Source organism: Erithacus rubecula, assembly GCF_903797595.1.
Source record: "Erithacus rubecula genome assembly, chromosome: 2".
Lineage (NCBI taxonomy): Eukaryota > Metazoa > Chordata > Aves > Passeriformes > Muscicapidae > Erithacus > Erithacus rubecula.
The window spans coordinates 29,271,974-29,291,041 of record NC_136685.1 but is presented as its reverse complement, the minus strand read 5'-3'; the positions used below and the strand labels follow the sequence as shown (position 1 = coordinate 29,291,041).

Genomic DNA, 19,068 nt, shown 5'->3' with positions numbered 1-19,068 from the left:
CATACAAGTTTTGGACTGTGAACATCAGGAAATTATGCATGCTGATCCTTTATCTTGTTTGCAATCAGCAACCATTTTTATTAAATCCAGTAGAACTTCACTACTTTTTAGAGGCAACAGTGGTTTATGGAAAAAGTTACTTTTTTTTCCTACTTTCTAGAATTATTCACCTCTACATGGCTAGTGCAGTGGTACCTAAGCTTTACAGGAAAACACAATGAACAAGCTCCTGCCTGAGGAGAGGAGTATACCCTCTTCAGTATCTGAGTTCAGAATTTCTGCAGACTAAGTGCTGCTGAAGGCACTGAAGTCAGAGAGTGGCTGAAGTCAGCAAATAGAAAATTACAGACACTTCATGTAGCAAAAATTTAACCTTTTCTAAACACAGTCCACATCTCAAAAGTAAAATATCTGATTTTGCAAAGAGAATGCAATGAATCTATCACCTCTTTTAAGCTTTCAGATTGAAACTGTGTGTCTTTTTAACTTTCGTGCTTCAGGTTACAATTAGTGCAGTAGCTCAAATATAATTGCTGGCAATTAGTAGGCAAAATGCTTTGGTTTCTACCATGCTAGAGCTCCACCTAGACAACTGGAGTGTTCTCCTCTGGCCTTGTGACACAAAGCTCAGTGTGCAGGGGCAGGGAGTATTCCTGAGTCCTCCAGCACCTATTGCAGCTCCTGGAAAAATTTTCTACCTGGGTCAGCTGTTACTCTCCAAAATAACTTCCAGGCACAAGTAAAGTGAGCACAGGAGCCAAGTATCATTCCCAACAAGCAGTCTGAATGCAGATGCTTTAGGCTGGAAATTAAAGAGAGTTTAACACTCTCTAGCTGAACTCAGCACTGAGAAATGGTTCCAAGCATCATTTAACCCATAATAGGACACAGACTTAAAGAAACTATGAGATGACTCACCTCCATTGTTGTTGTTATATTTCTCTTGTTTGTCCAGTAAGAAACAGAAAGGCAAGTGACTGTTACAGTTCCCTTTACTGGCTTTCCATAGGTGTACCTGAAACACATCAGGCAAAGTCAGACAGCACACCACCCTCCAGGACTTGGGCTCCTGAAGAGCTCTCAAGGCAAAAGATCCTGCTAAAATATTATTCTCTGGCCTCAAACACACATAGAACACATTTCTGCTTTGAAACATAGAATTTGCCATATGTGACCAGTTTATCAACACTAAAGCTGGAAGCCCAAAACCTGGAGAAGATACACAGTGCTGCTCCTTCCACTACACAAGCTCTACAAACTTATTAAAATTATTATAGGCTGTATGTACATAAGTTAACTATACTAAGCTAAAACAAAGTTATTGAACAGAACACTTTTGTTGCATCATAACTAGCATGCAGTAGAGTTAAAATGGAATGTAGGAAGTGTAAGTATTTTGCTTACCAAATACTGTAACACAAAATGAGATATCCCCAGATATTTGGTAACAATTATTACTACTTATTTAGTAATCACAGAAATCAGTGCAAACAATGTCCAGCTGTGGCAAATCTGAAAACTTCTTAGGATGACAGCAGAAACCTGCAGTCACCAAGCAGCAATAAACTAAAATTTTGTATAAATGTTTCCAAGTCACAGTTAAGAGAAATCATTACATTGTCAGATTGAGACAGAGAAGCAAAAGTGGAACAACATGGGGACAGACCAAACACCTAAAATCATTCTACTCCTCAGCAGTAATACATGCAGGTGTGATAACTTTAAAGCAATTTAAATCATTATGCAGTTACTTAAGTAATATCAAAGCTGAAAATCAGACAGAAAGAAAAATCAAATAGCATAGTTACAAGAATAACTCTGATAACACTGTCTTGCATTTGAACTCAGTCTAAGCAGACCTAATTACAGTAATAAGCTGCCATTAACCTTAAAATTATAGTGCCATTGGGCAGCATCCCTGTACTTAACTTGATCTAATAATACTCTAGAGAAGAAAATGGGGTTTATGACACCTACAAGTTGTATAAAGAGGCATTATGTCTATAGCAGCAGTCACCAGGAGCAAAGTCATTCTCTACAAATAATTACAGTGTATTGGTAAAACTTTGTCACTGCTGGGATTCAACCTCAGATGGTTCACTGGTGTCTAGGTATGAATTTATTGCAGCAAACAGGTACACTTTCAAACACCCTATGAGTACATCAGATAGAAGAGTCAACTATCCTGGGGAAGACCAAAACAGCTTAAGAAACCAAATATTAGCTGGCAAATAATGGATTCCAAAAGCAAAGTAGAATGGGTGAAAAAAAGCAAGGAAAACTTTTTTTAAATATCCCCTTAGGAGATTCACAGAATCATTGAATAGTTTGAGATGGAAGAGACCTTAAGAGACCTTAAGTCATATAGTTCCAACCGCCTTGCCATGTACAGGGATAGCACCCACCAGATCAAATTGCTCAGAGCCCCATCCAACCTGGCATTGACACTTTATAATATCAGGTTGCATGGACTCTACAGAATGAAGTGTTTTCTCAAAGCCCAAACATATAATTTAAATAGCTTCCTAACAATTATTTCTGCATTTCACTTTAAACAGAGTGCTTCTTCAGAAGGAATGTTTTTAAGGCATTAGATAACCCACAGAATACCCTTTATTTTGGTCTTCTTGGATGGATCTATCAGGTAGCTCTATATGGCTCTCATCTTCAAAAACAAAATTAATTTATATCTGAGATTAATACACAATAGTTTTTTGTCTAGACATTTGCTCAGCTGAAAATAAGTATTATTTACACAGGAGTCTACACTGAAGCCTCTTCTGAATTTTTTCAAGAGCTTTTAATTCTTTACCTATTTACAGATATAGGTTTTTTGATATAAGAAACCTATACTTGAAATCTGAAATGCTGATTCATTGGCACAAGGAGGATGTTCATTGAAGTTTGCAACTTACTAGAAATCTGAAAATTTACTGAACCTTGTTACAACAAAATCTAGAAACTAGAAACAGATATTAGCCAACTAATTTTAGCGGAGAGGGCTTTATTAGCATTCTAAATATAAGCTTTTACTTTGACACTTAGAGACCCACAGTAAGTTTTTTAAGAGTGAGGGTGACAACAGCACCAGTGATTTACTTACTTTGCAGAGACAACACCAGCTACATCTTCATCTCTCAAAGAGTAGTATAAGGGTGTTGTTATCATGACATCAAATTTTGGTAAAACTAAAATTAAAAAATGACAAGAAGTATTAAATTCACAGAAGGAATATTTCTTTTTTTAAGTAACAAGAATAGAACATGTAATTTAATAAAGACTACTAAGTCTTAAGTTTCTTAAGTGTCCTAACATAAGATATATTTTTAATCCAATCCTCAGACTACAATTGTTTGTTGAAAGGAGAAAAAAGCATCATAAAAACAGCCTGCATATAAGTTTGTAAGTCTGAAATAGAAAATATTTAGCCTATTCAGCCTTTACAGAATCATCAGCAAGCTTCACAACCAGATACTGTACAGGTATTTTGGGATCCTTAAAACTACCACAGATAAACAGGGCAGCTGATAAGATGGTATTTTTTGTCAGTCTCAGAATCCACGTATTTGGAAATTAAACTTTCTGTATTTAAAATGTTCATGCCAGACAAAGGAAGCTAGTATAAATTATTGGAAAATCACTACTGATTTTGGTCACTACTAAATAGCACTTACCATATTCCATCACTTTAAATCTCTGATAATGAACTTGACCCTATTGAAAAAAATTCATATGAGAAAATACATACAATTGTGATAAGATTAGTAAGTTTAATATACCTTCTTGGCCAAATCCCACCCATATTCAAGTTAACCTACAATTTCTGACAAGATGTGATTTTAAATCAAGGCTCAATGACTATCAGCTGTTGTAGAGACCAGCAGTATATATTTGCAAAACAGAAGGACACAGAAGTTCATGTGAAGCAGACTGAGTATTTACCATGAACAGCTTGTGCAGCTCCTCTAAAATTACAAACTTTGTGACAGAAATCAAGCTCTACTTGATCATCTTGATGATGTGAATACCAAGCCAGGTTTTCCACTAACACGTTTTTTAGCTGAGCTGGTCTGAAGTAGGACAAGTAGCAGCACTACAACCACTCTATCATTTTAGTTCTCTCTGGCAAATATTGTTCAAATATACTGAAGTGAAGCTGTTAAACCAGTTTCCAGGAATAGTGGCTTTTGAGACATGCAGTCAGTCAGTTAGTTATATATGCACAACCCAAGAGATATTTTTAGAGGTTTTCTTTAAGACAGGAAAACACTGCCATGCCCACTCCATTTTTCCCAGAGCTGCTTTATTCTAGTACAGGTTTTGTCTTGCATGCCTTCTCCTGCTTCTTAAGTACACTCACCCTTCCAGACTAACAACATTTTGCTCTAAATCAGCATTTCTTAAACTGCAGAACACCTACTGCATTCTGCCCTGATCACCCAGAGTAAGAAAAGTGCCAAAAGGAGATTCATGTAAGTGTCCTGGGATGATGAGGATGAGCCTTTCTGCAGGGGAGCCTTAGATGCTGTGTATCCTGACATCCAAGAATCCCTAACAACTACAGTCTAGATTCTGCTCTGCTGTGATGAACCATCCTGTTTTAATTCACTGGGTCTGATCCAACAAAAGTGAGGTCACAGGAGCTGCTCCCCAGATTTATTTTTTTTTTCTTCTTAGGCAACTGAAAGTCCCTGAAATTAATCTGGTCTGGGTCCATTTTCTTATTTGCTTCTGACATTGACATGAAGGGCTGCTAGAGCATTAGGAAAGGCTCTGGGTGTGGCCCAGGGCTTTGCCCTGGAGAAGCACAGTGCTGGCACTGCCTGCATTCCTGGGGCTACCTCATTGTCAGGAGCACTCTTCCACCTTGGCTTTGCAGCTAAATAAAACAGATTTTTGTCTAGACAGAACTAACACAAGCACTTCACGATCACTTCCATGCTTTGCACACACAAGAGACAAACTCCAAAATGAAATTCTGTTCAAATTCAATAGTGCAGAGTCCCACCAGTGTCACCACTATTGACACTAGCAGATCCTGATGGAATATCTATGCACATTTGCAAACTACTGGATACTCAGGCAATGCCAAAGGCTTTATGTATGGTCTGATTTTGAAGAAGTGTGACACATTTTTAAGCAATTATATATACAACATTAAACTTAACACATCAAATGTGAAATCCATAACTTACCTAGCAGTAAAACATGACAAAATTCACTGTGGATACACTGCAACATATATTAAACCTCAAAAGCTAAAAAATTCAACATGTAAAGTATATAATCATTCCCAGTTGATTCTGAAAGTTTGCTTTATAGTTAAAGCTTTAAAAAAAAATGTAATGCTCTTAAAAATATTTTGGAAGGCTCTTGTTGCATCTGAAACATTACTACTCTTCAGTATTTTATCATAAATTTATACATAACAACTTCCATAAATTAGATCACAAAATACTGTTTAAACTAGAAACAACTTCTGGTTGGACGTGCATGCTAGAAGTCTTTCAGCAACAGGAAATATAAGATATCCAACTAAAATACAAGGTAGAGACTTGGAAACCAGACTGTAATTACTCTGTCTTGAGTTTTCCTGGAACAGCTGTACTAACACCTGAACTTTTATTAAAATACTACAGGATGTTTAACAGCAGCAAGCAGCCAAAACCTGATTTAAAACAGGATTCAGGGGCAGCACTTCCAAAAATCAAGACCCAGTACACTTGGAAAATTATCTTTAATCACGAGAAGGGAAATGTTATTTACTCACTTAACCATCCTTTAAAGACGAGGGAAATCTGAGAAAGAAAGGCTGGATATTTAACTAGAAAGTTCAGGTCATGGCATCAGGATAGGTAAGTCATGCAGAGACCAGTCTTGGTTTGCCACATGAAGATGTTCCTAAAGCCTGAACAGATCCATAAGCTGGATGCCATGCAGAGCCAGAGTAGCAATACTAGTTAAGGATATATAGATATATCAGATATATCTATATATAGATATATCTATTAAAATTCCCAGTCATATATTAAGTCTTCCTTAGCAGTATCTAAGTTCTCATTGACCTGTGCTATCAGGAAGAGTGGTGAATCTATGCAAGTTAATAAATGACAAATAAATCCTATACCTACCTTGAACAGCAGACCTGCTGCAGAAGAGAGGAATATCCAGCTAATAGCTAGGAATACCCACTAGGAGTGGACAGTCACTCACTAGTTTTCACTAAACACCAACTAAATATCCACTATGTCACCAACACAGAGACCCCTACACACCTTAATATTCAAACTGAATCCCATCCCATATGATCCTGTATTTCATGGCATATACTCCCTCACAACCAAGAGAATAAAGTAGAGTTTCCCATGAGAAAAGTTCTTTTCCTTTATTTCACAAGGTGTCTCACAAGTTTCGTTAATAAAATGGTTGACACACTATCAGAAAAATAAGAGACAACACACTAGGCAGACCTAATCTAATAGTGTGAACATTGCAATATCATTTAATGTATCTTGCATATGATACCCTTATCCAATGAAGATGCTGTGTAGACACATGCTGTACAAATAATCCATATTGCTTTGTCATTATATTCAACACAGAATAAAAAACTTAAAGTGGAGAAGATGTAAACAGAAAAGAGCCTGAAAGTAAACATAAGTATTTCTGTGTGGGACTTGGGGCTGCTGTTCTATTCCCAAAGGATAAGAACTGTAAGAATAGCCAGTTTTTTCTGGACACCAAGGTCTAAAACTTCTTTTTTTTTTTTTAAGTATAATATACATTTCTTTTCTTCTGCTATTTTAATTTTCAATTCAAAGAGTTTAAATGTCAAAAGGAACCATTTAGACTGATGTCCTTTTAACACAAGTTTGGAACCTTAGTATTCAGCTACTCCAGCAATCTGTATTGTTAGAATATATCTTCCAAAAAGGCAACCAAGAATAGACAATACCTAGGGAGGTGCATTAACCAGGAATGACACTGTGTCTTGATCTTAAGGCCTTTTGAACTATCAGTTCTGAATGGAGAATTGAGAATGGAGAATACTGAGAATTCGTCTAGAAACTTTTTGATCCCATCTATATTTTCAGTACTCACTATAACTGCTAGTGCTGTGCTCTGCAGTTATGATGTTTTAGTCATTTTGAAATCACTCTTTACCTCCTTTACCTGATGCCCTTCAGGTATATGTTGAAATAGATAGGAACAAAACATTCTCTATTTACTTTCTCCTTGTTACTCATGACTTGAGAGACATCCTCACTCTGACATATATTTTCCATGAACATTAACATTCTGCAGCATGGCTAAAATTTAGAATACCATCAACTACACTCTATTAAGGTTTCACTTCACTTGTCTCACAGCTGCTTCATTAGTCGAGATGAATTTACACGGACTTTTTCTTTCAACTTTACTATTTTTTTTCTTTTGGTTTTGTTTCAGGAGGGAGTGGCACTCATTCAGATCCTGGAAACAGCTGCCACAATTCCTTCATCAATTATCTCCTAATTTCAGCATTACTCAAGCCTTTGCAGAAAGCCCAAGCAACATTTCACAAACACTTTTTCTGCTTGGCTTGTGAGCTGTTGAAGGAGCCCACCACAGCCACCAGCCTTTGTTCCCATGTCTGAGCCAAACTTCCCCAGCTGCTGAAAGGCACCTACAATAGCTGTGAGTGAGGATGGCTTTCAGCTGGGTCAGTGAACTGGTCTGGTCCAGGCAAGGAAAAACACACAGATGCTTTCAGTTTGGGTCACTTCCCCACTGCATTTTAGTTCTCAGCCTGACTACAGCTGCTTCAGTGGGACTGAGAGGCTACTGAACAGCAGTCAGGGCATGGGAAGGAGTGGCAGAGCACAGGGAGGAGCACTGGAACAACTTAATACATTTTTCCCATCACAGACAACAGCAACAACTCCACACCCACATGACAAAGTGTTTGAAAAATCCAGTCCTGACACTCATTGAGCACCACCCTCACATACTGAAACCTATAGAAAACTATCAGACATCTAACTGGTACTGGTAAATGGTGCTCCCAAATAATACATATCACGGTAGTTTTTCTCCTTTCTACCCATCATCCCCCTCATTATGTAACATTAAGCTGTTCTGTTTATACTTGCTAAATGTCTCTGAACAGCCACTGCAAGCCAAATAGGAAATGCAGTTCCCAAATTATAGGTATTTAAAAGCAGGCTGAATAACCCTGACACACAGAGTTTTGAACAGCTAAACCTCCAGCTATTTTTGAAACATGTTCCATGGTGTATGAGAAGTGTAACAGCTTGAAGGATTGGCCTGAGAGAACTACTACCAATAGCAACATGCAACACAGACTCTTCCAGTTTTGTTTTGCAATAGTTCTGTATTACTAGTCATCCTTTCTATTTCACAAAGTTATTTTTTCCTCAGTAACTCATCAGTCCCTGTGAGTTGCTGAAAAACACCTGAAACTAGACAAAGATCTGTAAACACTCTTGCTTCCTCAACCCTTGAAATACTGACTGGCTGCACAGCACTGTACAACAAATTTCTGTATATTTGCTTGCAAAATAAATGTAAGGGCATTTCCCTTAAAAAGAAAAAAAAACCCCTCTACTCTGTGAGATCTTTCTTTTATATTAATATTACAACTCCTCACTTTTTTAATACCATTTTTATTCTGGAATCAAAACATAAACCTTAGGATAAAGTATGCATGTGGGTTTTTGTATCCTTGCCTACAAAGCCACATACCATGGAAAATCTCGTGAGGCTTGCGTATTATCTTTGCATAGTGTCTTGCACAATATTGGACATGAGGGAAGGATTTGCTCATCTCATGATCCATGTTTAGAACTGGTTTCAGCAAATGTAAACACAACTTTATACATGTCTAGCAGAAGAAATAAATCTCTCTGTGATTAAGCAATGTTAATACTCACATTCACTTCCACCTCTATTGACCAGTCTCCTAGTGGAGGGTTCATTGATAACTGAAACTTTTTGGAAACTACACCCAAATGACCCTCCTCCATCAACCACTGCTGAATCAATTTCTTCCGAGGATCCTAGGAGAAAAGTCAAGCTGCATGTTAAACGTGAGTGGCCTTGCTAGCAAGATTTAGGTAGTAACACATATAATCTGTATTTGTCAGAAATTTGGAGCATATGAAACATTCTAACATCTATGTTTCTGTGGATACTTACTCGGATGAATATATTCAGAGACACTTTGTAAGGTTTAAGATCAGGATAGACAGTGACAATCCGGAAGAGCACATCTTGTCCTGGCTTGTACATAGATTTGTCAGTCTGGATGAATACAGAGGTGCTTTTTGACGTGTACACCAGGCTGGTACGGTTAGAGAAGATGTGCTGGCCATTAGCATGGCCCTCCACCAGTAATTCATAATTCCCAGGAGCACTGTTCAGAGGCAGCTTGAAAAGAAATAGTGACTGTTAGGTAGCAAAAATATTCTTGAAGACACTATTGCTTAAAAAACATTTGATATAAAGAATTAATATATACCTGAACTTGTCAACTTCTGTAAATTCTCAAAAAGAGAAAGGGGATTTTATTCATTACTATAATGTGCTATTTCAACAGTTACCAGAAAAGGTATTATCAGAATCATCTTTTCAACCATTTCCATCTAATTTTAAGTAGTAATCACGTTTTCAACAACGTAAGTATCTATGCATTCATACACAATTCAAAGTCTTACACATACATAGATTGTGCTCTCTCTTTTCAGTTATTTAGAAATTTCTTTGGTTTGATATAATGTGTTAATATTTTTCTTCATTGCTTTTTGCTAATAAATTTTCCAAAAATAAAATATCTGAAGGTACGTGTAAGCAAGATAAGCAAGAGAGTAGGAGAACTTTGCACTTGCTTTTTTACAGTCTTTAGCTTTATGTCCTATGGGGCAGAAAAATCAAATACAGAATTAATTTCTCATGAGGTGAGCTACTGCTTTTCAATAGCAACCTCACTGATTTTGTCTCATTTCACTTTCATAATTCATAATTACAGCATATACTGTGACTCATTTAAAAAGTAAAATTATTCTTGCAAAAATATTAAGAAATAAAGGAATAGAAATTTTATATGGTTAACTTATTTTAGATAGACATTGAAGGCTCCTTCAGTGCTGGCAGAAGAGACATATCACTGGCAAGGAAATTTAGACCACATAAGATCAGAGTAATCATGCACTGGTCTCTCTCTCTCTGTCTCTTTCCAGTGCACAGAGGAAATCTAGAGCTCATAATTCAGATGCATCACTTCATTTCCTAAAGTTAGCTGGGAGGAATCCCAGTCACAGGGGTTGAAAGGCTTAAAGCAGAGATGCTGCAGCACACCGGAATTTTACTTGAGCAGAGCCTCCACACACAATCACAGACCCCAGGGACACCCCAGCCCATCTGCTGGCTTCTGCACCACCAGAATGTCTCTTTGAAGAAGGGGGAGGGTTTCAGGGTTTTAACACAGCACACAGCTCGTTCCAGCAAGCAGACCTGCTGAAAAGCTTAAAAGTCACATGCTTCTGTTTGGAGTTGAAACTACAAATCTGGAGTAAAACCTCTGAAGTTAAGACAACTAAAGCAGACAGGCTTGCATTTTTGAGCATAACATATGGAACTGAAGCACTCCTCTTGCACTGTAATGAAAATTACAGCTGTTAACTCACCAGGCACAGCACTTCAAAAGCATCCTACCAAGTGCTATAAAGAAAGGCTGTACTGCTGTCAAAGCTCATTTTAACAGTGCACAGTGAGGTAACAGGGATTCACAAACATGGGAAAATGTCACTGTGTGACAAATGAGGTAGATGCAAATGTCTGTAGAGAAAACATTTCCTTCTCTGTCTGTTTACCTAAAAAGAGGAATCAACTACAATTCCATCTCTCTCTGCTGACTTTGTTTTTAAAAACAAGCTGGGGAAAAAAATCAAGGGGGAAAAATAAAAAGGCTCTTTTTTCACCCATAAGTAGGCCTATGATGACATGGGAAAAAGACATCCCCCCTTTAAAATCTGGATTTATAGAATGAAATTTTAGATGCAAAGTTCCACAGTGAAACGGATTTTGCATTTTTCTTCAGCTGGTTTTTGTAGACACATTGCCAAGAACATATGATTCACATATTTCAACACCCTCCAAATTCCATGCCAAGTATTCTGCAATATCTTAAATAAAAGGAACAGCCTTAGCTACTGCATCTGTCAAATACTACCTTATTATTATCTCAAATATTAATTTATTAATATTACCATTTCTAAAAGAAGTTGTAATCCCTGAAAAGCAGATAGGATTTGCTACAAGAAATCCAGGACACATTATAGTCATTCAAAATCAAAATGGGGGAAAATAACCTTGTTTTGTTTCATCATTGCAGTGAATTGTACTCTTAACAGCATTATTTTAACAGGCTTGCAAGTACTGTCTTCAATTTCTTCTTTAAAAATGTAAATCTTCTATAAATGCCATTTAGAGAATATCAATTTTCCTGTATCCCTTTCCTACCACAAATAACAATAGATAGCATGGGTTCCTCCCTAGATTTTTATAGTTGTTTTATTTCAAAATATCTTTTCTTCCTTAAACATGGTGACGAAACTGCCTTTCTTGATGCAAAGGTCAGAGACAATGAGGTTTGCATTGCCATGGTAGTGTAGCTTAGGTGCAACATAACCCACCTTCTGTTTCACACATCTGTGCTGCCAGAAACTGCACTAATACATTTCCACAATTGCTACAGTAATAGTGACTAACTCAGCCCCACCAACTCCTTCTCTAAAGGGTTGTTTCTCAACCCAAATACGAGCAAGGCAGCTTTTAACACTAAGTAGTAGGAACTTGCTGTGAAAATATTTTATCTTAGTCAAAACATCCCAAATGAATGAGATTACTATCCCCACTTTGGCAGTCCTAACACCAGAGAGAAAAAGGCCATCTCACGTACTTCTGACTACACCAGCCACCACCACGAGAACCTCAGACAAAGCAGCTACTGTTTCCTCTGGAAAGGATGAGGCTGAATCCAGAAACTCATTACCCACCTTCTGCTACCAGCAAATTACACTTTTGACAAAACCTAAGTTTTCTGTGGCTACACAAATGGATAGAAAATCTTGCAGTTAAAAAATAAGTCAATTTTCATCACTTTAGATAGCAGAGAGAGAGGGAGGAAAATACCCTGCCTAGTTTTAGGTGTTTGAACATTTTCAAATCTGGCCAGATTATATTAAGGAACTTGTTAACTTAATTTTTTTTTTTTTTAACTAACAGAATTTTCTATGTTTGCTAATGTATAGTTCATACAGATGCATTTCAACCTAGTAATCTTCATAACATTGAGCTGCTCATTGTTACTGATTATCCATCTATCAAATATATCCAGATTATTTAATCAGAGACAGATTATTTCAGAACAGAAAATAAAGCCACTGGATTAAGGGATACCCAGACTTATAGAAGACTTTGGTAAAACTTTTTTAGTGATATAAATACATAATTCTTTGGATTGGGTTTTCAAGATGGATATTCAGGATCATAAATTTAGGATTCATACACAACACACAATGCAAGATATAATTTTGGGGGTTTTTATGTGCTTTCACTGAATATGCATTGCCAAACCCTTATAAAGATTGTATATAAATATATTTTTATTTTAGTATTTCTCAACTGTTGCTTTGCACAATTTTTTCAGCTGTTGCTAGTTTTCATGGTGTGTCTAAAATATAAATGTAGGTATCAGCTGGTAAAAAAAAGCCATAAATCAAATTTCTATGTTCAAGTATTATGATAGTTTGTGCTGATGCTGGAAATCAGCTCTCAAGTCCTGTAATTATTTCTAACAAGCTGCAGAGCATTTGATCTGAAAAATCCTTGATTTATTGGTCAGTAAATACACTCATCTGAGACTATCATCAACACCACAGGTGGTAAATTACAGGGAGTCAACATTTTCTGAGGAAGGAGGGAAGGAAAAACATACTTACTACTGGAAGAACAAGAGTCCCAAAGGTATCTGAAAAAAAAAAGGAAAAAATATCACACTGTCAGAAATCTGTGACATTAACTACTATAAACTTATCAAAACACCAACATTATCTTAGAAGAGCAATCCCCTTACATGGCTAATGCAAATGTGAGATACCTTTTGCAGTGCTGCAAAACTACGAACACCAACCTGCAGCAACATTACTTCTCTGTTTGGTGGGAGCTGCTGTCCATGTTCTTTGCTTAAACACTTTTCTTTACATTCACAGAGACTGAAATGCTTTTATGATCCATTCAACTCTCTATGCCACCCAAGTTATTATCTGCCATTGATTCTGCAGCCCAGACAAGAACTAAAATTTTAGAAACCATGCACAGGATTTATCACTCTTAAGCAAAGGAGCACCCAGAATCAACCTCACGGAATTATGTCACCATGGGGAAAAGTAACTAACATATCAATATATTTGGGTTAATACAGCTTATTGCTCTAACTCTTTTAGATAATGTTGTCTCAAATATTTTTAGAATCCAATAAATGTTCTGTTAAACTCCTGGATATCATTATATCATTAAGCCATTAGTGCCACAGCTCTTATCTTAATTACATCATGAATTATAGAATAGAACAGAATAGAACAGAACATTCCAGTTGGAAGGGACCTGATCACTTCAGGGCTCACCAAAAGTTAAAGCATGTTATCAAGGACATTGTCCAAAATCCTCTTAAACACTAACAGGTTTCAGGCATCAGTCACATATCTAGGAAACCTGTTCCAGTGGTGGACCACTCTCTCAGTAAAGAAATGCTTCCTAATGCCCAGTCTGAAGCTCCCCTGCTGCAGCTCTCAAGCATTCCACACCTCCCACCACTGGATACCAGGCAGAAGAGATCACACCTCAGTCCCCACCTCCCCTCCCCAGAAAGCTGTAGATGCCAATGGGAGTGCCCCAGCCAGACTACAGAAACCAAAAGCCTGTAGCTGCTCCTCACAGGATTTGCTTTTGAGCCCTGTTGCCAGCTTTGCTGCCCTCCTAGATGCACTGAAGGACCTTCTAGCACTGCAGAGCCCAGAAGTGCACGGAGTACTCAGAGTGGGGCAGCAGCACGGCTGACTGCAGCGGGACAATCACCTCTCATCATCGGCTGGTGATGCTGTGCTTGCACCCCTCGAGTATGTGGCTCCCCCTTTTGGCTGCCAAGGCACGCTGCTGACTCCTATTTGCTTCTGCTGGTTCTATTAGTTAGACCTTTTTGTATCTCCTAAAAAGCCACGGGTTGACACCTATCTTATACAGAACTGTTTCATAGAGTAAGAAAAAACATATATTTATTTATGTCCTTCTTGATCCTGGACGTAAAGGCATTCCAAGAAGAAGCAATCAGATTTGAATCTGAATTTCAATAAATGTTAGTTTTAGAAGTCAATTCTTTCTTCTGACAAAGGCAAACAAAAGGAATCTCAATGAACTGAATACAGGTTGTCTTGACTGCTGGCAGACCACTAAAGGAAAAATGCTACCCAGTATGTACCATCTATCCAAATTATAAACTGGGCTATACCAAATGACTCACATCCCACAAATGAAGCCTGTGGGTAGCACACTCCAGTACTTCATTCTGGTGTTCAAAACCTTAACAGGCATGGGCAGTACTGGGCCTACAGTTCTTTCCACAACATTTTATGCTGCTGTTAAACCTACATTGCTGTTAAACCTACTTTTTTTTTTTTTTTGTATCATCCTTCTCTCCACTTAAGAAGCATCTCATGTAGTCATTAACTCTGAGCAACCCCACTGGCCTTTGAGGTTTTCCAGACAGGAGTGGCTGGCAAAATACTTTTCTCAGTAGCCAGTGGAGAGGACAAACTTCCCAATTCACAATGGCAGGGAGCCCCCACTCTTGGCCAAGGTTGCTTGGCACACAGGAGAGGCATTATGAAGTCCTGCAGAGTACCTGATCCACAGGCAATATAAACACCTCTAGATGCACTGATCTATTTATTCCATATATCCACCCAAACACCCCCATGCTCAAACAACTGCACTAAGAGACATAATTTTAGCTAAAGGAAACTTATGTCTGCCTAACGAACGACAGAGTGAGTTACTGTTAAGTAGGAAGAATTTTTCTTAGGGGATTATATTTCACTGTAAAGAGAGTAAGATGCATGGTAACTAGCAACAGAGATGGTACAAAGTTACCTCCTGAAATTTCTCTGTTATACAATAAAACCCTAACCTTTCTCTTGTTTCCTTCTATCTGTGAAATAAGGCAGTGCTAAAGCTGGGGTCTGTACAACCACAACCACAACCCACCATACCAAAAAAAAAACCCAAACAAACAAAAAAAAAAAAAAAAAAAAACAAACAACTTTGTCACTGCTAATAATTGGTTATTAACAAGGAATAGAAACCATTTACCATGTGTCTGAGTGGACATGCACATGGTTAAATTCTGCTAGGCTAGCTTCAATCTAATCCACACAGCTAATTACAGCAATGGCTACAGGAGTGACTTCAGTACACTAGGAGACACCAATCACAAATCTGGTATTTGTACCATAGCCCACACCACAGGTTTCTATTTCCATCTCTACCCCACCAGTGCAGACACACTGGTACCCACACACTGCAAGGTCAGAGGGATGAAGGAACTACTGCACTAAGTCCTGTGCAGCATCTACCAGCTTGCAAAGCAGCATTAACAGGGCAGGCACTTCAGAGCTTCCACACCAGGGCACTCCTGCTTGCCTACACCTGTTTTGAGAACCAGTGGCATGCAAAAAAACAGAAATCTTCTGGCAGGGTTTCTTTTCTGTTCCCAAGCCTGGGAGATCTAACATCAGGTCTGAGCTAGGTAAAAACGTAATGCAGATGGGGAAAGACTGGGGAGGAGGGAGATTTATATCACAGTTGCATTTGTGCAACTCAGAAAGGATTTGCCTTCTGAGGCAGTGCTAGGGTGCCACAGCCTCCCTGGCTGCTGTGATAAAGCCCAGAGCACTGTGTAATTCCCAGCCAGTGAGAATCATAAAAGAGGCTCCAGGGCATGAGGTAATCTTCCAATTTATGTCACTACGTAATTATTTTGCTAGGAATTGAGCAGCCTGAGCAGATCTGAAATTCTTCAGCATTGCAGTGGATTCCCCTGTCATGCAAGATTTTCCCATGTTCTCAGAGACAATCAAGCTGCAGTCAATTCCGTGGAGCTCTGCTCAACTATGCCTAGGGATGCCTTTGGACATGCTCAAGCAAGAGCTATAAGCAAAACATTTCCTTTATGCCAATGCTGAATAGCGGAAATTCACCAATTTTTCTGTTCCCTTGATGAATTAAAGTTATATTTAATCACATACCAATTTCAGGTTTGCAAGGAATTAACTATGGTCGAACAGCTAGCCCTGCAGCTGACTTTGACCCACATGCACTGTGTAATGCTTCCACAAAATCAGTCAAGTCTGGCATCTACTGTCTTCAGAAATGGCAACAGTCTTCTTCAACACATCCATGCAAAGAATCCCTTCAGTTATGAAGTTGATAACTAACTCCAGGCAGAAGAAGAAGGTTTAGAAAGGAGCCCAGAACGGCTAAGCCACCTACACCAAGCAGTGCAAACCACAAAATGCTTCCTCCTGACTCATTCCATCTGCTCTCCACAGCAGCAGTCACCAGCACAACTGGAGTGGGACATAGCAGGGAACAACCAGGCAAGAGTATGAGTCCCTGCTACCACAAGAGATTAGTTAGGGAATACTTCCATTATTTTGTCTCAGGGGGAACATGAAAAATTCAATGGACTGCTCCAGACTAATCTCGCAGAAAGTTAAAAAACAAACTACCAAAAATCCCAACAGAAGCCACATGAGCCTTCAAGAAAAAAAATCTCTATTTTCGTCATTTGCAAAACCATTTCTTTCACAGAATTGCTGAGACTTGTACTGCATTCATTCAACAACTACTGTACTGAGAAAATACACAGAAATACAGTGGAAACAAATGCCACACTGTCCTGTCCCCTTTTCCTCAGAATCCTTGGCATTTAGGATTGCCCAGTAGAAGAATCAAAGGCAGTGTGGGAGTGACATGTCAGTAGTATATTAAATTATTTTTCTACCCCGCCATTTTTTGTCTGTCTAATAGTATTATTATCAATAAAGCAAATATAAAAAATTATATGTGAACACATGCATGGCTTTTTTAGACTTAGGGAGAGCTGCACAAAAAATGGCATCTTAAATTCTTCCCACTGCACGGGCCTGACCCAAACACAGAAACTTATGCTACCCCTTCTTAAGATGACACCACTAGGACTAGTCATAAGTGTTTCAGTTTCCACCCCTAAAAAAGGATGGAGGTTCTAGGAAAATGACTGTATGGCTTGGCACAATGAACTAGAGCTTGTGCCAATATATATCAGTAGCACTTCAGTCCCTCATTTACATAAAGCCAGCACTGACTGTATATTCTAGCTCACGTGGCAAGTACTGCTACTAACATTTCTACTTAAACTTTCCTACCTATGTCCTCAAATCTTCTTAGTAATGTGTCAGAACAGAAAAAATATAACTGGAATCACTTCAGGCTAATTTACTGAATTATGTCACATCTTTGCTCTGGCAGCTGTGTTCATAAATCCATGTTCTAGGAAAAGTTTACAGAAAAACATTTTCTTTGTAGAGGCAAACGGAGTTATTTTCTACTGCTGAATCAATTTTAAAAACTCACATCAAAAAAATAAAAATCAGTGTTCTTCAACATCCTTCCGGACTTTTATTCCCATCTAAAATATATACTATTTTTGTGATATTAAAAATAAAAAAATATAAAAAGGAAGCAGCAATACCAAGGCCTAAGCCACCCAGGATGTGAAAAACACGAAAAATACTTATTCTTCAAAGAATACCTGCAAATCTGTTGAGTTCACAGTTTGCTTTAAATATGTTATACTCCTAATCTATCATGCTAAAGCTATCACCCAAATTAGCTCTGATTATTTACACAAATAGCCCAGAAAACAGCAATGGCTTAAGATCTGTAAAGTTATGGCTCAGTTTGGCACGATTACAGAAGGAGGGGCAATGTAGAACCCAAACTCACAACAGGGATTGCCAGGGGACATCAGCATTTGGGCTGACATCCAAAGCCAAATGAGGCCAACAGGCCAGTAGCAAAGGGGTATAACTTGCTGCAAAAAACCTCCCAAACCCTGCCAGCACTACATACATCTCCATCCACAGCCAATTCCTACCCTCCTCCCTATTTCCTCCACCCCTGATCCTTTTCAGTTGTTTTTGCAAACCTGGAGGCTAAAAGCACTCAGAAATTATAAAGAGGGGGAGAGAGAGGTAAGGCAGCAGTGCTAGTATGGAGAAAGATGTAAGGAGATAGGAGGAATAATCTAAACTGGACCAAAGTTTACCACATAAGGGTCTGGTCAAGAGACAGGGTACCACAGGCCTGGAGGACAGAAGAAAGGCTGAGTGCACAGATGTTTTTGTGATTAAAGCTATGTTTTACCAAACTCTGCAGTTGGTAGCAAGTTCTACTTTTGGTCTGCAATGGGAAGTGTAAGGATATTTTTCTGACAACTAGGAAAAAACCCCTCTCCACCTAAACAGGAAAGTTTTTCCCTAATCTCCATGATCAGAAGAGTGGGAGAAACCCAACCATAGCACATCCAGAAAAACTCTTGGCCAGGACAGAAGAGATGCAGATTTACCAGAAGGTATGAACAGAAGAGGCACTGTCCTTCCTCTTCTCTGCCCCTGACCACAGCATTCTCTGTGTCTTTCTACCTTACATGGCAAAGGAGTCATGGTACCCCTCTGCTTGCCTCTTCTACTGATTCAGCCATTCTTCTTCATCAGCATTGTCAGACCTTCCCTTAAGGAAAACCATCATCTCCCACCCTCTCAGACCAGCAGATACTGCTGATGGCTGGGCACCTCTTCCTTTGCCCTGCCACACCCCTTCCCCAAGCAAATAGAAGCTTCCTGCTGACTGGTCCTTTTTAGACTTAGAGCATAAGTCAGATATTTAATTCTTCACTCAGCCTTCTAAAGT

General features: G+C 38.5%; 1 protein-coding gene across 1 annotated transcript in view; it reads right to left on the bottom strand.

Annotated features, from left to right (window-relative positions):
• CD109 (CD109 molecule) overlaps nucleotides 1–19,068 on the bottom strand; it is a 64,926-nt gene that overhangs the window by 36,942 nt on the left and 8,916 nt on the right. Inside the window, exons 3-8 of the mRNA XM_079298970.1 lie at nucleotides 13,002–13,030; nucleotides 9,199–9,429; nucleotides 8,934–9,059; nucleotides 3,675–3,714; nucleotides 3,104–3,188; nucleotides 919–1,015 (exon numbers count right to left, since the gene is read on the bottom strand). Coding sequence (XP_079155096.1) covers nucleotides 919–1,015; nucleotides 3,104–3,188; nucleotides 3,675–3,714; nucleotides 8,934–9,059; nucleotides 9,199–9,429; nucleotides 13,002–13,030 — 608 coding nt within the window. The remainder of the gene's footprint in view (nucleotides 1–918; nucleotides 1,016–3,103; nucleotides 3,189–3,674; nucleotides 3,715–8,933; nucleotides 9,060–9,198; nucleotides 9,430–13,001; nucleotides 13,031–19,068) is intronic.